This window comes from Phaseolus vulgaris, chromosome 3, assembly GCF_051622355.1.
Source record: "Phaseolus vulgaris cultivar YP4 chromosome 3, ASM5162235v1, whole genome shotgun sequence".
NCBI classification, from domain to species: domain Eukaryota; kingdom Viridiplantae; phylum Streptophyta; class Magnoliopsida; order Fabales; family Fabaceae; genus Phaseolus; species Phaseolus vulgaris.
In genome coordinates, this window is record NC_143500.1 from 44,577,803 (window position 1) to 44,600,630 (window position 22,828).

The 22,828-nt window shown below is 32.1% G+C and overlaps 3 protein-coding genes across 3 annotated transcripts; 1 reads left to right on the top strand and 2 right to left on the bottom strand.

Annotated features, from left to right (window-relative positions):
• The first annotated feature begins 836 nt into the window (after window positions 1–836).
• Window positions 837–2,113, top strand: WR3 (nitrate transmembrane transporter). The gene is made up of 2 exons (XM_068608788.1): window positions 837–1,177; window positions 1,349–2,113. Exons 1-2 carry the CDS (start codon window positions 1,048–1,050, stop codon window positions 1,840–1,842), a joined length of 624 nt encoding a protein of 207 aa, XP_068464889.1. The 5' UTR covers window positions 837–1,047; the 3' UTR covers window positions 1,843–2,113.
• LOC137807928 (manganese-dependent ADP-ribose/CDP-alcohol diphosphatase) lies at window positions 1,347–4,755 on the bottom strand. Its single transcript, XM_068608787.2, has 2 exons — window positions 4,596–4,755; window positions 1,347–3,582 (listed from the first exon to the last, which is right to left on the bottom strand). Exon 2 carries the CDS (start codon window positions 3,549–3,551, stop codon window positions 2,574–2,576), a length of 978 nt encoding a protein of 325 aa, XP_068464888.1. The 5' UTR covers window positions 3,552–3,582; window positions 4,596–4,755; the 3' UTR covers window positions 1,347–2,573.
• Window positions 4,756–20,067: 15,312 nt separating this feature from the next.
• Window positions 20,068–22,105, bottom strand: LOC137807923 (phenylacetaldehyde oxime monooxygenase CYP71AN24). The gene is made up of 3 exons (XM_090300159.1): window positions 21,793–22,105; window positions 21,256–21,262; window positions 20,068–20,777 (listed from the first exon to the last, which is right to left on the bottom strand). The coding sequence occupies exons 1-3, from the start codon at window positions 22,026–22,028 to the stop codon at window positions 20,169–20,171; spliced, it is 852 nt and encodes a 283-aa protein (XP_090156285.1). The 5' UTR covers window positions 22,029–22,105; the 3' UTR covers window positions 20,068–20,168.
• Window positions 22,106–22,828: the final 723 nt, after the last annotated feature.

The window sequence follows — 22,828 nt, forward strand, 5'->3', positions numbered from 1 at the left end:
TCTCACTTTGCTTACGTTAAGTTCGCAATCCCAATATTCAATACCAACTTCTTATTTTTGCATGCCCCTTCTCACACGTTAGGGGACAAACACAAATATTAAACATTATTCTCATTCTAAAGGAGCAATAGTTTTTCTTCTTAAATATATTTTTCGTCTTATTTAAATGTAAAATTTGTTTTTATTTTTAATTTAAATTTTAGATTTTCTAATATTTGTAATAAATAAAATGGTTGAAATGGACTTTGTGAGAATTTTTACGTGTTAAAACAAATTTTTAATGTAGATTAAAATATTTTATATTCATTCATCGCTAACATGAATTATAATAAGTCAAATTAGTTGTTTTTCTTTCTTAAATAATACTAGATTTAGGTATTTTTTATATTTTTAAAAATTTAAATATAAAGAGCAGTTCGAAGTTCACAGAGGATTTTTCAAGAAGAAAAAGTGATATCAGATAATGTGGTGGGCACTGATATTTGGTTTTTGTAAGAAGTTGGAACTGAACATGCTGGGAATATAGGGCAAAACTTTTATACAATATATTCCTAGTTTTGAGATGTAAATGCATTATATTATGTACTTCCGTGTGTTCATCATAAACTCCAAGTAGTTGGGTAGTAGAAGAAAAAATAAAAGATAAATGACAAAGTCAACTAATAAAAGGCATACTAAATTTTGCTAATGGCCAAATACACTCGTCTTAACCAACTATATCAGTACGATCACCTGCTGCAGCATCTCAATGGCCTTTCAAACTGTTCAAAGGATATTATTTTTTTTGAAAATTCAAATGATATCTTCACCACTTGCTTGTTTCCCCTATTGTTTTTATGCTATAGTTTGACTTGTCCTCACCATTTATCAAAATTCAACTTGTTTTGATTTCCCATTATTTTATGGAATTGGGTTTTATATAAAGGCTTTCAAGTCAGTTCATCCCCACACATTCTAAGAATATCTCTCCAATATTTCTTAGCTCTTCTCTCAAGTCCCAACTCTCTACACTATCAGAAAAGCTTGTTTGTGGAAACTCAGAAAAAAATGGCAGCACATGGGCTTGTGGTAGCATCACTTCTAATTTTCTGTTTGGCTGGAAGTTGCTATGGAAAGGTTCACTTTTCTTCCCTCAAAAACACCCTTGATGTCACAGCTTCCCCCAAGCAGGGACAAGGTCAGTAAAATCATCCCTTCTCAGATACCCCCCACCATCAAACTATATGTTTTTATCAAGAAAAACTTTCAAATTGTTAAATTTCATTCCTTTATGGATTTTACGAATTGGGTTGTGAAATTCACTCTCCTTTATGTTAAACTCAATCTGACGGTGTTAATCATTATACAGTTCTGGAGGCTGGAACAGACAAAATCACCGTGACATGGGCTCTGAACAAGACCGTATCAACTGGAGCAGACTCTGCCTACAAAACCATTAAGGTGAAGCTGTGCTACGCGCCCATTAGCCAAAAGGACCGCGCGTGGAGAAAGACCGAGGAGGAGCTCTCCAGGGACAAGACATGCCAGCACAAGATCGTGGCCAAACCCTACGACGCTTCCAACAAAACCGTGCAGAGGTTCGAGTGGGTGATCGAGAAGGACATACCCAAAGCCACGTACTTCGTACGCGCCTACGCGTTTAACTCTAACGACGAGGAAGTGGCTTTTGGGCAGACGACGGACGCGAAGAAGAGCAGCAACTTGTTTGATATCAACTCAATCAGCGGGCGCCACGCGTCCCTTGATATCTGCTCCATTTGCTTCAGTGCTTTCTCCGTCGTGTCTCTCTTTGTGTTCTTCTATATTGAGAAGCGACAGGGAAAGGCTTCTTCCCGGAAGTGATTGAGTCAACACACACACACGAGAAAAACGTGTCAGGTTTACATATTTCATCGTGGTCATTAATAAATCGTGAGGGACCTGTTTTTCCCTCTCAATAGTCAGTTATCTTTAGTGCAACTAAGTTTCACCACAATGAGGAGCGTGATTCCCCCTAAGCTTGTAATATGAAGAAGAGGGCATGATCATTTTATGTATGTGATTAGGATATGGTCATTTTAGTAGCATACTACCAAAGTAAAAAAAATAATGAAAGTCAAATTACATGGCCCCAGAGTTAGACTTTACTCTTTTTTTTTAAGTATTATGTGAAGTAAGTAGGGTGAGAAGTTACATAGGAAGCAGTCAAATTTGCAGTTTCATTGTACAAAAGTACTAAAAAAGTATAACTATTACAGTAAGTTAAAGGGATTTTCACTTTACTTCATCGAGAAAAACATCCTAATAGTTATACAAAAGCAATAAAAAATTTCATAGATAAATCATTTATGAGGAAAGCTCCAGCGTTTGTTCATGCTTTTAGAATCTTTGTCTGTTCCAGAAGGGAGGGAAACACTCAAGTAGAACGTGGTTGATGGGTGAACTTTCTATGAGGTTAGCTAACTCAGCCAAGTAATTCCACTTCCGTTACTTAGAAAGTTAATTCCACGTGGATTGAATTGGATTTGCGCGAGGACCACAGTATTCTCCACTATCAATAAATGATTAGGTGTCTCACAAACATCAACATCTTGTCATCTCAAATCTGCTGAAGAGTGAAAATAAATGTCTGTACTTAGCATTCTGCCCGTACCATAAAGTGATATTCTGTCGTCAAAAACTTCAGCATATCCAAACGCGTCCGTTCCAGCTGGACATTCCAGGGCAGCTTCAATAACTCTATGGTGAATTCCATGGGAATCGATGGAATATCCTCCTTTGTGATCATGTCCAGATAGACACAACTTCACACAAGTGTATCTGTGTATCAAATTCATCACTTCATCATAATTCCATAACAATGCCTCATTGGATGATGCAACAGGATCTAGAGGCATATGGCAACATATCACTACCTTCTGTTCCAATTTTGTTGCTTCCTGAAGAACACTACTCAACCATTCCATTTGTTCCTTTCCAACAGCCCCATTGAACATAAGAAACCTTCTTTCAAGGCCCACCAAACCTGTTGGACTGTTCTTGTCATCGTTCGGATTCTTTTGCCGCAGGAATTTCAAGGCCTCCAACGTTTTTGGATGATCTTGAGGCCAGCCAATTGCACTTATGTCATAGCCATCAAGGACTACAAATCTATATTCTGGAACTGGCGAGAAGTCATAGTAAGCATGGCTTCCAAAACTCTGGATCTTCAATAATGGAAGCAACTTACTCCGAGGCAGATTGTAAAGGCAGTGATTGCCAATCAAATGATACACCGGTCCATTGAACATCTCAAATTCATCCACAATTTTCTTTACAGTGCTAAGAGATTGATCTTTTGGACAGTATCCATCAACAATATCTCCCAAATTTATCACAAACTTGTGTTTCTTATTAGCATTCCATTCTTTTACTGCTCTCTGTAACACAAGAATGCTGTGCCTATAGTAACGTGGAACACCAAGAAATGACCTACCATCAGGAATGTCAGCATACTGCACGTCAGATATCAATCCAAAAGAAAATAGAGGCTGTTTCCCCTTTGCGGCAACCAGTCCGTTAGTAGAACCCATAGTGTATGTTTATACTCTCCACCACAGGCTCCTATCGAAGATACAGCATAAATAATTTCATCAAAATAGGATTTTCGATCCACAGTATACGATGAAGTAATGAGTATGCATAATCTCAAATAGAAAATTCATTTCATATGCAAAACCTTTTTGAAATGATATTAATTTAACAACTTTAATCATTTACAAGATACTACTTTTGATAGGATTTGCAAATCAAGTGTCAAAGGGGATACAGAAACCAATCATCTCAACCTGTTAGTAAACTGGTCTATGATTAGCCCTTTAAGTTTCAAATTTTCTTGGTATTAGATATTATATCAGTGTCAGAAAATTCGCAATGATGGAGTGAAACTATAGAAAGAAACACAATCAACCATAAATCTTGATTTGCTAACATGACCTGCCTTAAAAGGGTCTGGAATTTCCTAAAAGGAAAAAACAAGATTCCTCAACTCTATATGTTCACACTCGAATTTTAAAATCTATCACCCTTCATCCTATTTTCTCTCTCTCTCTCTCTCTGTTTTGTCACAAGGTGTATACAGTCTAAAGAGCCTGAAAAAAATATCATTTTTCATCATTCCCTCTATACAAGCCCACCGGTTTGAGACAAGAGCAAATGCAATCTCAAATTCAGGCATAATAAGTACAGATGCACCCTCTGGCAACAAGTTTCAGAACCATAGAAAAAGAAGAAGAGATATGGTCTAAACAGATCATAGTGTAGAAGCTAAAAAAAAAAAACAAACAGAGAAATTGGTTTAACCCGATAACACACTCGGTTTTTATGATCTCACATTACAGATTCCATATAGTCACCTAAAGAATTGTAATTGTATGTATATGAATACAACAGGCAATGTAACAGAAGAAATGACCAAAATGGAATGGAGCCCCCGAAATATTTTGATGTTAACTTTGTATAAATAGCCCATTTTGCAGGTAAGATACGTGAAGAAGATGAGAAATATGCATTAGAAGAAGAAAATAAGAGCGAAAGAAATGGTTTGAAATGAAGAGAAGAGAAGAGAGGGAGCGTACTTGAGATAGGAAGGGGAAAAAGTGAAAGAGAGGTAGTAGGATGGAATGTGGAGGTTGGAGAGATTGTTTGGAAGTGAAATGAAGGAAGAAGATCGGAAGTCCTAACTCTCTGGGGTGTGAAAAGAGAGAGACAGAGTCAAGAACTCGCGTTATTGGAAATCGGAAAGTTAATGCAATATAAGGGCTACAATTGTCGTTTGCAGTTGTCACAAACACGGGACTGCCACCGTTTCCACCTCTCTCTCTCTTCTTCTCTCCCAACCCATTCATGCCACCTCTCCTCCTAACTATAAAATCTAATATTACCAAATACTTACATTATTTTATTTCTAATTATAGTTCCTAAAACCTATTGTTACCTATTCTTCAACTCACATATTATATATTATCACGTTTATCACATTCAAAACTCAATTTTTAAATATTTCTTTTTTAATTATAAAACTACAAAATGTGTTTCATTTATAAATTATAACTTCGACATATTTATATTTTTTTAAATAAAAACATAATAGTTGTGTTAATAAAACAATTTCTCGTCAGGATTTCACAACAACCTATTTTCCTAGTTTATTTATTTTATTCATGTAAATAAATAATACTGTATATCCCTCTAATTAATTACCTATATTTACTTAGAGTGTCTTGAAAAGGTAGTTGCCAATTTTTCACCATCATTTTTTCAAATAAAATTTTCAAAATAGGATACATCCAATAAAAATGAAAATAAATTATTTTTTAAATTATATTTATTTTAAAAATAAAGGAAAATTTTTTAATTTCATTTTGAATTAAAAATTATAATTTCATTATCTTTGATAAGGATGTTTCTACCATTATCATCACAATTTTTGTTTATATCATTATCATTACCATAATATCAACACTACCATTGTTGTAATTATTTATATTCTTCTTCTTCTTCTTCTTCTTCTTCTTATTATTATTATTATTATTATTATTAATCTAATTTGTACAAACACTGTCATAGTCATAACACTATTATTTGTATAGTTATCCCTGTTATCAGATTTATTATTAGTTTTAGTACTACTACTATTTCATATTTCCTCTTTCCTCATTGTTACACTCTATTGTTTTCACTTCTATTATTATCAACAGCTTAATATTATTATTACTATTATTGTCACCACATAAACATTCTCTTAAACTAATCTTAACAAGATATAAATATTTTAAATTGGTTTATTTTAAAACTAAAAATTAGAAAAATGTAGTTTTCAAAATTAAAAATTACCCAAAAATATGTTTTCACTACAAGAAAATCATGAAATAGAAATCAATTTGTAGAAACCAAAATAATTAGTTTCAATAGTAACTAAATTAGAGACCATTTTAGAAACTAAAAAAAAAATTAGTTTCTAAATTAGTTTATGTTATTTTCTATTATTATTAAATAGTTTCTAAGTTGGTATCTAATTAGCAACCAAGATTTTTGCTACCAAATTTAGAAACTAAATAATTGGTAGTTAAACCTTAGTTACTAATTAGATACCAATTTAGAAACTATTTAATAATAATACAAAATAATATAAATTAATTTAGAAATCAATTTTTTTTTAAAATGGTCTCTATTTTAATTTCTATTATAACTAATTATTTTGATCAATAAAAATTGATTTCTATTTCATAATTTTTTTTTAGTATTTAATATATTTTTGAAAACTAAAAGTATTTATAGGCACTACAATCTTTTAAAACTTACACTTTAAACCATATTAAATGAAGCTTTATAGTTTTTAGGTTTTGGATATAAAAGGTAGAATAATTTTCTATATTGATTTTTTTTAATATAATTTTAACTCATAACAGAATTTTAGGTTTATTTGCTCTCTAATCAAACATCAGGTAAACAACAAGTAATATTAGATTAATTTATCTTTCAACTCTGGCAAAGATGTTAATGTAAACAAGAAAAATGTTACAGACCACATGTATCCAATATTGTGGGATTACACCGGATGAAATTAGAACTTAATTTGAATTTAAATTTATGACTTGATCTAAATTAATTGAGATGAAATTTTAATTAATTGCAATGGTAAATAGTGTAGTGCATGCAGAGCATGATTGTTGGCAGATATTGGTTTGTAGATACTGACAAATACAGACACCTCTTAAAAGAAAGGGAACCTGCGTTGCAACGTGCTTCCAACTTCTAAACACGCACTACATTATCGATTACTATAATATATTTATTTTATTATTTTAGTTTCTAATTTTTTATTATTATAATGTAAAATTTACTATTTAATTTTTTGTATTGAGATTTCATTGTTAAATGATAACCTGACAAATAAAGTGTCACCTCATAAAGATATATAATTACATATTAAAGAGATATGCAACATTTTACATGCTAAATTATCGCTTTAAGAAATAAGACATTAGCCTTAAAATAATGGTGAATGGTGTGTGTTGTGAAAAGTGCATGATGGTGTAGTGACATATAATGACAATATTCAGTTGTGTAAAATAGTGCAAGCAAAACAACAATAATTTAGTGGAGACGCATGAAATCCAATGTGAATTTAGAGTGAAATTTATGTGAAAATTTATTTAAAGTCACTAGTACAGAAATGTAAAACAATGATCCTTTATTTAGTGCGGCTTAGTGTTTAAACGTATTTATAAAAAACGCGGTGACATTTTTGAAATTAAATTGTTTTACAAATGCGGTTGTAGGGTAAGACCGCATTTGTAAATCATTTGAATGATTTACAAATGCGGTCTTACCCTACAACCGCATTTGTAAAATAATTTTACCCTAAAAATTTGAAGCGCGCCACTAGTTTCACTTTCACTTTCACTTTCCTCTTCTCCGCTCTTCGTTTCAACGTTTTCCGCTCAGTTCAGTTTCTTCTCTCTGTGTTTTGTAAGTTTCATCACTCATTCGTTTTCGTTTTCGCATTATTCATTATTCACTTCGTTGCCATTGTCATTTTCGTTTCCTTACTTTGTTTGTGGCACTTAAGTTACTGTTTTCGGTGCTGTTTTCCTGCTCCGCCACCGCCACAGCTTCCGCCGCCGCCTTCGCCATTGTCTTCCACTCCGATCACCATCAATCTTCTTGACGACGGAAAGGTTGGTTTTGTATTTAATATTTTGAATTTATATTTAATATTTTGAATTTTTATTTAGTATTTTGAATTTTGAATTTTTTGTATTATAATATATATTTAATTAATAACTAATACAACTTGGAATTTATAGCTAATAACTAATAGTTTATATATTTCTGTGTATTTTGAATTTTTGTTTATTATAATTTATATATAATTTAATAAATTAGTTACGGAAACAATTAATTTATATATTATTATATATAAATTTGTATTATATAATTTGTATTATATAATTTGTATTTTCTTAAATTTATATTATATATATTTAGTTAGTTGTTAATTACATTTTAATAAAATTTTTATGTTATGTTAGTTATTGTTACTTTTAGAATAGAATTATCGTGTTTGGATTGAGTCCGGGGGTGTTCGACCCTCGGCAAATGTGTGAGATAGAATAGAATACTAATTATTAGAAAATCCTAACTATTCCAGAATATATAATGGATCGAGGTTGGATTAATGTTGTTCGTATAAGTGATGAGTACGAAAGGGGAGTAGAGGAATTTATACAATTTGCGCAGCGTAACGCGATTATTAGTGGTCATGATGGAGCAAAGATCAGGTGTCCGTGCGTTAACTGTTTGAATGGAAGGATACTGGATGTGAATATCATGAGGGAACACCTGCTATGTGATGGGTTTCTTCGATCTTATACAACTTGGACATGGCATGGTGAATTATTAAATTTACCACGTGTTTCCGTAACTGAAGAATATGTGGGTTCTACCATGGATGAAGCAGTACACGATGATGGAGATGATGATCGATTGGAGGACATGATTCGTGATGTGGGAGCTGAGTGTTTTGCAAAAGCGCATGGATATGAAAGTATGTCAAAAGATGCAGAGACTCCTTTGTATCCTGGATCAACTAACTTCACACGGTTGTTGACGGTGTTAAGATTGATGAATTTGAAGGCAATAAACGGATGGATTGATAAAAACTTCACGGAAATGCTCCAGTTGTTGAAGGATATGCTTCCAGAGGGAAATAGTCTACCTAATTACGATTAGGAGGCCAAAAAGATTCTTTGTCCAATGGGTATGGAGTACAAAAAGATACATGCATGTCCTAATGATTGTATATTATACCGGAAAGATTTTGAATTGTTGAAAAGTTGTCCGAGGTGTGGGTTATCACGTTATAAGTTGAAACAAAAAGATGATGATTCTATTGATGACATGGAAAAGCATGGACCCCCAATGAAGGTTATGTGGTATCTTCTCATCATTCCAAGGATGAAGCGTTTGTTTGCAAACCCAAACGATGCTAAGAATCTTAGATGGCATGCAGATGAGAGGAAATGCGATGGCATGTACCGACATCCAGCTGATTCTATTCAATGGAAGAAATTTGATGATGACTTTCCAGAATTTGGTAAAGAATCAAGAAATATCCGACTTGGTTTAGCTACCGACGGAATGGATCCGTTTGGTAATATGAGTACAAATCACAGTTCATGGCCTGTATTACTAGTTATTTACAACTTACCTCCTGGATTGTGCTTGAAGCGAAAATACATGATGTTGTCTATGATGATATCCGGTCCGAAACAACCAGGGAATGATATTGATGTTTATCTAAGTCCCCTAATTGAAGATTTGAAGTTAATGTGGGACCAGGGTGTCGAAGTATTAGACGGATTTGCTAATGAAACTTTCAAGCTTCATGCCATGTTATTTTGCACCATCAATGACTTTCTGGCATATGGTAACTTATCAGGTTATAGTGTTAAGGGTCACAAAGCGTGTCCAATATGCGAAGAAGACACTGCTTCTCAACAATTGAAACATGGAAGGAAAACAATATATCTTCGGCATCGAAGGTTTCTTAGAAGTCATCATCCTTACCGGATGTTGAAAAAAGCCTTTAATGGACACCAAGAGGGTAGTGGTCCACCAACTCCATTAACCGGTGTTTAGGTTTACGAAAAGGTAAATAACATAGACCACACCTTCGGTAAGTAAAAAAAAAAGTCATCTGTGACAAATATTTGGAAGAAGAAATCAATCTTCTTTGATCTTCCGTACTGGTCGAGGTTAGAAGTCAGACATTGTATAGATGTAATGCATGTTGAGAAGAATGTGTGTGATAGCTTAATTGGTACACTTCTTAACATTAACGGGAAGACGAAGGATGGTCTAAATGCTCGTTTAGATTTGATTGAGATGAACATACGCGACGAGTTGGCACTCATAGAAATGGGTAAGCGTACATATTTGCTCCCAGCCTGTTACACAATGTCAAAAGATGAAAAAATTAGTTTTTGTCAATGTCTAAAAGGTGTGAAAGTGCCACAAGGACATTCCTCAAATGTGAAGAGCCTAGTGCCAATGCAAGATTTGAAGTTAATTGGGTTGAAGTCTCATGATTGTCACATCTTGATGCAACAGTTGTTGCCGGTAGCTATCCGTGGGATCTTACCAAAAAATGTTAGACATACCATAACCCGTTTGTGCTCATTCTTCTCTTCCATCTATTGTAAAGTCATTGATCCCTCAAAACTAGATGAACTTCAAAATGAAATTGTTGTTATCTTGTGTGAATTGGAGATGTTTTTTCCTCCGTCTTTTTTTGACATCATGGTTCATCTAGTTGTGCATCTAGTAAGAGAGGTTAGATTGCGTGGACCAGTGTACTTAAGATGGATGTATCCTGTTGAGCGGTATATGAAAATTTTGAAAGGTTATGTGAAAAATCATTATCGTCCAGAGGCTTCAATGATTGAAAGGTACATAGCTGAAGAAAGTATTGAATTTTGTTCAGAGTACATGACAAAAGCAAATCCAATAGGTGTTCCAGCTAATTCATGGCACCACAGGCGTTCTACAAGTAAATGTTTACATGGTGTGAATATTGTAAGCAAATCTCGATCAGAAGTCTTGCAAGCACATTTGTACATATTGAATAACACAGATAAAGTTGTACCATACATAGAAGCTCATAAAGCCATTGTGAAGGCAAATAACCCAAGACAAGCAGATAAATGGGTCTTGATGGAACATAATAGAACTTTCATGCCTTGGTTTAAAGACGAGGTGTTCAAGGATTCAACGGCATCAAAGACCTTGACCTGGTTGGCTGCTGGATTGAAGTTTGATGTCATCTCATGTACAGCGTACGAAGTGAATAATTGTATATTTTACACGAAGTCCATGGATGAAAAGAGTACAGTTCAAAATTATGGTGTTACTCTTGAAGCCGAGTCAATGCAGTTTTCGACTTCGAAAGATACAAATCCAGTACTTGGATCAATGGCATACTATGGGTTTATAGAAGAGATATGGGAGATTGACTACACTAAGTTTTTCGTTCCAGTTTTCAAGTGTAAATGGGTTGACAATAAAAGTGGGGTTAAAATTGATGATTCAGGATTCACACTAGTGGACTTTCGAAAGATAGGGTATCGAGATGAGCCATTTATAATGGTTCAACAAGCATCTCAAGTTTTCTACGTGAAAGATCCTACGTCAGAACATTGGTATGTCGTTTTACACGGCAAAAAACAAGGGGAAACCATAGATGATATTGAAAATGGTGACCCTTGTTCATTCACACCAAAGATAATTAATAAAGATGACGATGTAGTTGATGATGTACATGCAACCCGTAAAGACCACAGTGAAGGAATTTACATATGAACTTTCAACCTCCATGCAACCTGTAAATAAGCATTTTTTATTTACATTTTTATGTATTATTTTTATAAGATTTTAATTCGATGCAGATTAACTAATGTTTGTTACCTAATTTTTTTAACAGAGACATGGATGACGATCAGACCCCAATCAAACCTCGATCCGGACGAGGCAGCAGAGGACCTACTAGATTGAAGCGTCTCGCTTTGAGACGTGCTGCTGGTGAGAAGACACGTGTTGACATTGACGTCAACACTGGAGTGGCTTTTGGTCCTAAGGCATATGAGTTTATGAGCTATCTTGGAGTTGTTTCTCGTGAGAGGCTCTCCATTCTGATTAATTCATGGGATGAGGTGTCAGAGGTCGACCGGAACATGATCTGGGAGGATGTTCTGGTAAGCTTTACATTTTGATATAATGCTTTTTAATATTCATTGATTAATTTTAATTTGCTGATGTTATTTTGCAGGCAAACTTTGAAATTCCTGATGTGGAACCGCTTCGATCAAAGATTATATCCAATATCGGACTCAAATTTCATACCTTTAAGTCAAGACTGACTTCGAGATACATTTTTGGCGACCTTAAAGACAAAAATCCATGTTTAAAGTACCAACATATTGATGAAGAGACATGGCGTCTTTTTAGAGAAAGCCGTGAAAATGAGGCTTGGATGGTAAGTGAAGTAACTTTTTTGTTTATATAACATTAATAAGTTTATCTTATTTACTTCAGTTTGTTTATTTCAATTATGACAGGATAGTCAGAAGAAAGCTCAAGAGATAGCTTTGAAGAATCTTACCCCGCACGTTATGTCTCGTTCGGGGTATCGAAAACTTGAGCAAACACTGATGGTGGAAAAGGAGAAATCTCAACAGGGGACGCTGAGAATGTGGAAACAGGGGTTACTTCTCCTCCATCACCACCTTTTCGCCATGTAAAATGGAAGAGGGCCTGAATTAAAAAGTCGAGTGCACCAAGTTCTGAGCAATCCGGGGTTATAATCGAAAAAATTGTAAGTTATTTTTGTTATTTTCATTTTTTTAAAGCATTAATTATATTAATGATTGAAAATATGATTTTTGTGTACTCTTGCAGGATTCTTTGGAATCCGACGGTAAATTTGTTGCTGAAGGTCGTCACGATATCTTGGTTGAAGCAATTGGACGACCTGAACACTCTGTTCGTGTTCGTGCAGCGGGACAAGGGGTCGGAATTAAACGACAGCCATCCTCCTCCTCCAAGAACGAAACTCAACTGAAGACTAAGTTACGTGAAGAAATAATGGAGGAGATGAGAAAGGAGACTGATTTGATGTGGCTGGAGATGAAAAAGGAGAATGATCGAATGCGACAAGAGTTTCTATCGCAACAAGTTTGTGCTGAGCCGATTGAACCCCTTGTTAGTCCCACTCCCAAGAGCACAAAGGGGAGTTGTGCGGCTCTTCCAACATCAGGGGATGATATCAATGGGCAGACAGAGGATTGTGAGCTACTGGTAGTGGGCGGCAAACTTCCTTGGGTGGTGGCACTTGGAAAAGTCTATAAAAACGTCACCACCTTACATAACGTTCCTCTCTCCCCTGATGTGGCGAAGGTAACAGTTGAAATAGTACGATTTCCTGATGCTCGTGTTCCACTACCTTCAGATGAGGTAACCACTGTGGCCGATGCATTTCAGACATTCGTTGCCTGGCCCAGAGAGCTCATTCGATCTATGCCCGAACCTCATGTAATAATTTCGTTTCATTATATTATTTTTTATTTATATTTATATATTACATATAATTTAATACAAATGTTGTTTATTGATAAGTGTCTAATTTCAGTAATATTTCATATTAAAATATAGGCACTTATGAGGATTTATTGCTAATTTACATATAAAATAATCCCTAATTTATGAATTTATACATTTTTACATTTTTTATGATCTTTATTTGAATAAGAGTATTTTATTCCCAAATTTGGTGTTAATTGCAGATTTCTAAGGAAGATTGGAGATTTGGATTAAAGATGAATGATTTGAGCTAAAAAGATAAAGATAGAAGGTCCCAGAATGGAAAAAGATGCAAAGGAAGATTGGACCTTTTTTTTATGTTTTATCATTTAGCCCATTAGCGCGACACAATAAACAACCTAACCCTAGAAAATTAGGATAAATAGAGGGCTAGAGGCTCAACCTTAGTGTGCCAGATTGAGAGGAAAACACCATAGAGTGAGTTGTAACCCAATTGGGAGAATGGAAGGTGATAGAAGTATGCGTGGCTAATTCTACCCTTTGGGATTGAGAGTAATCTACTCAAACTCTTATGTATTGAGGTGATATTTTATATATTAATATTCAGTTCTTGATTGATTATTGGTATTGTTGTTTTACTTTTAATTTTCCGTGACAAATTGAGAATCTTAAATATGACCGGGAGGTATTTTTAGGGTTCGGACCTAAACAACAATACTTAACATATTTTAGTGCTAGGAATAGACTTGAAATGTTAATTGCTATTAAACGTCTGAGCTTCGTTCTAAGTTGTTCTTATAATTATGCGAGGGATCGATAGTTAGGGGACATTCTTAAGGATTTTATATGCGAGGAATCGATATAAATGATTTTTATACGGGCATCAATTTCAATCAAAGAACTTAATATTAACATGCTAATCAAAATACTTGAGAGTGAGAGAGATGAAACTAATCCTTATTTTTCCAATTGAAACAACTAATTCTTTGTTTGTTTTCTTATTGATCAGTGCCAACACAATTAATTCAAAACTCTTTTAATTGTTCTGTTTTTATATTTAGCGATTATTGTACTCGATAATTCACTGTTCCTTGTGGGATCGATATCCGTCCTTAGGGACAATTATTACTTTTGACAAACACGGTGCACTTGCCGTAAAAAGTCATCATTTATCTTGTAGAAACCTTTTCAGCCACCAAGTCCGGAAAAGAAGCGTGAGGTTCCAGTTGACGATCCTATAGCTTCCCTACGTCTCATTGCTAGTCAGATTGGCAATGATCCTTTTCCAGTTCCGTGGGATAATACATTTTTTCAAATAAACACTGAACTGTCACTGATGATTTACAACACAGATTTATCAGAATTTATATCTGGGAAATAGGAGGTCAATATAAGTATAATTCAATTTTTTATGATGTAAGTATCTTTACCTATTATTCAATTTACTTTATGTTAAATTATTATTGATTATGCTTTAACTAAAAACTTGTAGGTTTTTGCATAGAGTCTGTATCACTGAGGGGAAGGAAAATATGTATGGATTCTTAGATCCTGCATATACTAATCCCGTTGGACCAAACTCAACTGAGACTCAAGCATACATCACATCACTAACACCCTGGAAAAAGAGGGAAAACAAATTTATTTATGCCCTTATATTAATGAGTAAGTTTAATTATATGTCATCAATTATTATTATTTCATGTTTTAAATATTTACTAACTCTTTTCATTGATCATATAGGCATCATTGGCAGTTACTTGTCTTATCAATGGTTGATAAGACTGCTGTGTGGTTCTGTTCCCTACACAAGAAGATTCCCACAAAATTTAAGGATATCATTGATACGTAAGTATAGTATAAACTTAACTTTGTATGTTACTAATTAACCATCTACTAACGAGGTTTTTTGTATTAACCAGTTCATGGCGTGGATATAACATCCTAAAAGGTCAATCCAATTCAAATAATTTGAACTACATAAGAGTAAAGGTTTGTAATTTTTTTTCTTTCTCTATTATCATTGTTTATCAATATACTAACATGTTACTTTTTATTGAATTATAGTGTAATAAACAACCAGGAAGCTATGAGTGTGGCTACTACATTAAAACTGGTTGGAAAGAGGTACTATATATGTTAAATCATTTTTATAATTCTTGAACATATATATATCTAAAAACTAATTTATGTCAACTTTGCAATGCAGTTATTCACAGAAGAAACACCAATGAATGAGGAAGGCATTTCATATGTTAGAGATTCTTGGTCCACATATTTCATTAATTTTTATAACTCTAGCATAGGTAAACAATAGTGGTTTTATTATATGTAATTTGATCACTTGTAAATGTACATTTTGATGATTTCAATTGATTACTATATTTCTGTATTTGTCTGGCTGGGTTTGATCATTATGCAGGTTATTAAAATATATGGTTTCTGCACAAAACAAACTGCACTTAAAAAAAAAAACACTATTTACAAATGCGGTGCGGTTTTACCAAGACCGCATTCATAAATCCTAAACTCCAAGCCCACATCCCTCATTCAGAATAATATACAAATGCGGTTACTTAAAATAACCGCATTTGTAAATGTGATTTATGAATGCGGTCCTATGACCGCATTTGTAAATGCCAGATTTACGAATACGTGCTGATCAAATGCAGTTCTATGACCGCATTTGTAAATTTAAAATAACCGCATTTGTTTTACATTTCTGCACTAGTGAATGATGTTATTTTTTTTGTGGTTGTTGTTGTTAAATCTGCTTCTAATAGAACTGTCTCTATATTCAGATTGTGAAGTTTAAGTTGATTCTGAAGTTGTAAAGTGCTACTCTATTTTTAATTATATAAGTTGTAAAAATCAAATTCAATGTGATGATATCATGAACAAACACATTAAATAATAAAACGCGATGATATCATATTTTTTTTGTCATAATTTGATTCTATATTAGACCTATCAACCATCTTTAATCTAATTGAAAATTAAAAGAAGAGTTACAGCATTTTTATAAAAATATTATAGTATATCATTATTAAAAAAAATGTTAAGTTTATTATCTGATAACTAGATGCATGATATAACAATATACATCTTAATTTAGATAAATGGGTCAATTCAATATTTTATTGGCCAACCCAATCTTAATGTTGCAGTTCTTCCTGCACCCTATGTTTTTTCCTGCACCCCCATCATGTTTTGTAAAGACAAAACGGTCCCTACTATTTTTTAAAAACTCTAAATACACTTAAGCCCTACACTATTCTTTTATTCTTTCTTTATTCTTTCTTTGCGCATAGATTGCACAGCCACACTTCACGGACTTCATTCCTCTCTTGGCAGCATCGTTTAGGGATGGCAAAGCGGGGCCGGCCGTGCGGGTCGGCCCGCGGTCCGCAGGTAAAAAACGCGGGGCGGAATGATCTTTTCAACCTGCTAACCCGCATTAGCCCGCTCCGCATTAGCCCGCAACCCGCTCGGGCCAGTTGCGGGGCGGGGCGGGCTGGCCCACAAACCCGCAAAAAAAATATTGACACTTAGTAGCAGCAGGGCAACCTAAACTGGGTCATGCCAATTAAATCAATTTCAAACACGATAAATGAGCAAGACACCAGTTAGAGAAGGAGAAGTAAGCAGAGGGTATTTTAGAAGTTACCCATGACCAAACCATCAATTGAGCCAAAAGTTATCTTATTTTTATTGTATTATTTTTATGAAAAATTAATTAATTAATTGTCATTGTTTTAATATATGCAAATGACGGGGAAGATTATAATTATGAATAAGTGGATGAAGGTTCTACTAAGGTGGCATCCAATGGTATTGAAATGGAAGAATGTCAATAATGTTTATGTTTAATGTTTTTGAATTAATGTTTATGTTTAATGTTTTGGAATTAGGTATTTTTAATGTTTTGGAAGTGGAAGAATAGTGATATTTGATATTTATCTTAATGTTTTGATGTTTGACTATATTTGAAAAGGAAGGAAAAAAAATTAGGTTTGATAATAATAAATATATAGGTTTAATTTGACAATTTTTTAATAACAAAATGTAAAAAAAATAAATATTTAATTTTTAAAAAAAAGAACGCGAGCTGGCCCGCAAACCTGCGGGCCAGCTCTTATGCGGGGCGGGCTGGCCCGCTTTGCCATCCCTAGCGTCGTTCCATTTTGCGTTTTTGTTGGTGATTTAGGGTGGTGTCTTGACAACTTGGTGGGAGAATGATGGTTTCTCTTTATAGTTCCCTGGATAAGAAGGTAAGTAATATTTTTTAATTTCAAATCTCTAGTTCCGCTTTTTCTTCAGATTTTTGTTTCCACAATTCATATGTATTATTCCAAACAATGCAATCTGATAGTTTTATGGAATAAAGAATCCATATTTATTTTTTCGCATTCTAGATTATGAAATCCGCAAAAATCCCAGATTATGAAATCCACAAAAATTTCAAATCCATGAATCCATAAGTCAAACAATTCATTATGGATCCAACAATCCATAATTCAAAAAAATCATTATGGATCCACCAATACGTAACAAAAACTAGGCTTCTAGATTCAGCAATCTAGAAATCAACAATTTATGAAAAAATTGTTTTCGGAACACCCCCCTCATCCAAAAAACAAAATGATTCACTTCCCGATTGATGAATCTGTAATACATTCCTGGATCCCAATTTTCAGTAACCATAAAAACTCCACAACCACCAGTGCTCATAAAAAAAATTAATTCTTTCCTCTAGAAACCAAGCAACACTTCGCCAACGACCTACTCCTCCACCTTGTTCCGTACAGCTAAAATGACCCTCTATTAGTATCTAAGATGAATGAAGAAGATGAACAGTGTCAAACAAACTTCACCACAGTTCCTTTTTTAAATAAAAGGTCAAGACCAGTTTTGGAATTTACAAAATTGTTAGGATACAAGAAGAAAAACGAGGGTGCAGGAAGAAGAAACCTCTTAATGTATATGAAAATTCGATAGAATGGATCAGACTAAAAACATATTTTTATTTTAATCACTATTTTTAACTTAATCAGACCTAAATCATAAAGTCACACAAACTAATTTGCCGAACTGGATCCATTTTATGAGCTGTCACCATAAGAGTAGTTTACTAATTACGTGACCTTTATTTATAAAATTATAGAGTTTCATATTCGAAGGATTCAAATTCATTTTTTAATTAAGCATCCAAGTTAATCGATTACCTAACATAAACGTGACCTGTTCAGTGTTTAATTAAATATAATTATATGAATGTAGCAAAAACTAAGTAAGTTCTTCTTATCATGCTCCTCCATATTAATAATGGAAAGTCAATTTTAACTTTTTTTAAAAATTTAAATAATTTTAGAAAAGAATGTAATTTCACTTTTTTTAATAATTTCAGTTGTATTCTCACTCACATACTTTTTTTCTTAGTCACAAAACTTTTATTTTTTCGAACAGTTTAAGAGAATAATTGCATCATTTTAGTGTGCATGAGGGTTGACATGATATTTTTTTTAATTTTGTACTACGCTGATTTTTTTTCTTGATTTTATGGTTTCCAGAATGATTAAATGTTTTTTAAAAAAAACGTTATTTTCACTCAAACTAATAATAAAAATAAATATATTTTTTAAATATATTTATATTTTATTTTATACAACTTTTTCATTATTTAAAGATGAATAATTTAATAATTGTTAACTTATATTTTGGTGACACAAATTAGTTCAAAAAAATTAATACTCTTATTTAAATTTTTTTAACATTTAAAAATAAACAACATCAAAGAGATCTTTTAAAATAAAATAAAAATCAATTCACTACAAGAAATATTCAATTTATCTACGGAAGAAATCCGTAGATAACAGCCAAAATCCGTAAGTAAATTAACATTATCTACGGATTACCTACGGAAAAAAATATGTATGTAATGTGGGCGTCAGTAATTTACCTACGAAAAACAGTAGTTACCCACCTATTGTGGTCCATAGGTAATACCCACTGACTCCAAGTCCGTAGGTCATGTTAATATATTTTATTTTTAAAATTTTAATTATTATTCTTAAAATTATAATATATTCTTAGTATTATTAATTATTATTAAATATTATTAATATTATTAAATATTATTAATATTATTAAATATTATTAATTTTATTAAATATTATGAATTATGATTTTATAATTCTTCATATTATATTAATATTTTTAATATTATGTATATAATTATTATGATAATAGGTGGTTGATAAATGAGATTCGTAGATGATAGTTCGTAGGTAATAGAGATTCGTGGGTAATAGTTGGTAGGTAATAGAGATCCGTAGGTAAAAGTTGGTAGGTAATAGAGTTCGTAGGTAAAAGTTGATAGGTAATAAGATCTATCGGTAATAGTTGGTAGGTAATGTTGAATTTACCTACGGATTCAGAATCTGTGGGTAATGTCTGTAGGTAATGTTGTTCGTAGGTAATGCTGAATTTACCTACGGACTCAGATCCGTGGATAAAAATTTGTAGATAATACGAATTTGTTTTTTAGTGATTTAAACGTAACATTTTACTAACTTTGTTTTATAGAAAATTTTATCTGATTCATCTTGAGTTTTTAATATCTTTTTATTTATATGTATGTTTATTAAAAATAAGTTAATGTACATTAGAGATTTTGTTAATTTTAAAGAATTAAAAAAAATATAGATGTGCGGGAACAATGTATAGGAAGAATTTACCAGAATTTTGGTTAAAAGTAGCAAAATAGGTCGTTATATGTCATTTAATATTCTTTTTTATTTATTGATGTTGTTCTAGATTTTTTTTGTCAACATTTATTTTTTAGTGGCTAGTTTCTCTTATTTGTTTGATACTATTTGTATAAACTCCTAAAACATTCTATTTTTTGTTTGATACTGATTTTCATTATGTTTCTAATGAAGACTTGAGTATAACAAATTATACATACACGTATATACGTAGCTAGAATAACAATCATGGGTTACAATAATGAGTTGAAGAAAACAAAATCATATATAGTAGAAGTTGACTTAAGATGAAAAGGTTGTCGGTTTAAGGAGCAGTGGTAGTTTCTTTGAGACAACAAGTCCAAATATCTCGGTCATATCAATGTCGGTAGCAGTTCCAGGCAACTTCCAATCGAACCAATAAAGAAGATTAGCAAGCACATACTCAATTGAAGTAATTGCAAAGTTCGTTCCAGGACACCCTCTTCTTCCAAAACCAAATGGAATAAACAGGAAGTTTTCTTGGATTTTAAAATCAACTTCAATATTTTCAAATCTCTCTGGCAGAAACTCTTGAGGACGTTCCCATAATTTAGGATCCATTTGCATTGCCCATGCATTGATATATACATTTGTTTTCTCAGGAATATCGTACCCATTTACTTTTACACCAGACCTTGTTACTCGAGGAGCCAAAAGAGGAGTTGGAGGGTGTATTCTTAGAGTTTCTTTCATCACGCACTTTAAGTACTGCATTTTATTAACATCACTTTCTTCAACCTTTGATTTATGGCCTACAACTGTTCTCACTTCTTCTTGTGCTTTTTTCATTATCATTGGATTTCTCACAAGCTCACACATAGCCCATTCTAACGCCGATGAAGTTGTGTCAGTGCCTCCCAGAAACATGTCCTAAAAATAACAAATCAAATTTTCATCTAACTTTTAACAACCCATTTATCTGTCAAGGAAGAAATAAATATTTTCAATTGTAAACTAAAAGCCTCTTTTTATTTATCAACTTGAAAATTACCATAACTTTTATCTTTTAACACTTACAATGACTAAATTTAAAATAATGCTTAACCGTTTTTAATCCTAATAAAATCTATCTTTTAATTATATAAATCATATTATCTTAAATTTTAAAGACTAAAATTATAATTAACTTTTCATTAAAAGAAAAATGAAAAGTATTCACTTGATGAACAAAGATCTAAAATATGTCATGATTAATATAAAAGTTGAAGGCCTATATGATAAAGACAATGAAAGTGACAATGAAAATGACAGAGAAAATGGACTGATATAGTTTCAACTGGCTTTGTAACTATATATATTTATTAAATGCTAGAAGTGAGTCCACGAAAATTAAATATTGTTGGATCACAATAAACCTATCAAATTATAGACATATATGTTAGAGTAGACAATTTTCTTTTAAATATAATATATTATTATAGAACTAAATATATTCTTCGTCTTTTTTATATAACAAAATTAATTTTTGTTATTGATTCAAACTATAAAATTTTTCAATATTTTTACTATTGAAATAAGTTATTATATATATTTATTTTTAAATGAATTTTCAGTATAAATTGTATTATAATATTACACGATAATGAGATGTAAAAAAAATATTTTAACATTTTAATCCATACTAATGAAATAAAAAAAATTAACAATTTATTCCAACAATTTTTTTATTATAAATATCTAAAAGTTCTTTAATTGAGAAAAAATTATTTTAATGTATAATTAACTTTGTTAATTAGATGTAATGATGTAAAGATACTTTAACTCTTGTTTTAAATTAGATTTAAGGTATTATTTTATATATATTATGGTGCCAGTGTGCCATAATATATCAATATGGATAATATATCAATATGGTGCCAGTGTGCCTAAACCCTAAATCCTAAACATCAATATATCACCATATTTGAGAGAGAGGTCTCGAAGAGATCGGTGTGGCAGTGTGCCAAACTGATGCAGATTGCCTATGAATGGGAGCTTTGGGGGAGATGGAGGCAGATTCAGATTGGTTTTGGGTTTCGACCTTCTTGCGAGCTTAAACAGTAACAGAACACTCATGAAAAAGGAAAGAGAAAGATAGAAGGATCCTTCCATTTTGTCCAAAGGCCATTGTTTGAGACCCATCTCTTTTTCTCACAATATCTGCTCTTGTCAGGCTACATTTATAGCATACATGGAACATATTTTCACTGGGATATGATACTTTCACAAACTAAGAAATGAATTGCTATACAATTATATACGATTATTATTGATGTGATAGGTTTGTAATAAATACGTATAATAATAAAGGATAAATTTAAATTTAAATAATATAAAAAAATATATTAAAATAATAATATTAGAAATAATGTGATTGAACCATTACTTTTTTTTTTAACTCTATAAATCATTAAAAGATAAAGTATTTTCTAATATATAAATGGATGTAAAATTTATAAACCAAATTTATATAAGTGGCTTAAATAAATATTCTGATAAAAATCAAGGCTCAGTGATAAGGTTGGAGGGTAGAGTTTTTGTCCGGTGGACGTGCAATGTTTGAATTTTGTTAGTGATCACTAGATATTCTAGACCAAACGTTAGCTAGAAAGATAATTTATTTTAAAACTATTCTTACAGACATATACTTTGACTTTTTTCATTAATTAAAATAATATTTTAATATAAATTTTGTAAAATCAATTCAATTATTTGTATAAATAATTTAAAGAAAAATTATGTTCACAAGATTTATATTAAAATATTTTCTTATAAAAAATTGGTGCAACAAATTTATTGAAGATGTTTCTTAAATATCTTTCTTACTTTTACATGAATTAATAATAATTTAATTTTATTAAAAAATAATTGAAGGTTTTTAGTTAAAGTATAAATTTGATTAAAACATTATAGGAATGGATCATTTTTAAGTTTACTGTAGA

Excerpts from the sequence above, each read along its gene's own strand:
- WR3 (XM_068608788.1), top strand. The coding sequence starts at position 1,048 with ATGGCAGCACATGGGCTTGTGGTAGCATCACTTCTAATTTTCTGTTTG. Across the intron at positions 1,178-1,348 it reads TTCCCCCAAGCAGGGACAAG|TTCTGGAGGCTGGAACAGAC; the intron begins GTCAGTAAAATC and ends ATCATTATACAG.
- LOC137807928 (XM_068608787.2), bottom strand. The coding sequence starts at position 3,551 with ATGGGTTCTACTAACGGACTGGTTGCCGCAAAGGGGAAACAGCCTCTA.
- LOC137807923 (XM_090300159.1), bottom strand. The coding sequence starts at position 22,028 with ATGGGTCTCAAACAATGGCCTTTGGACAAAATGGAAGGATCCTTCTAT.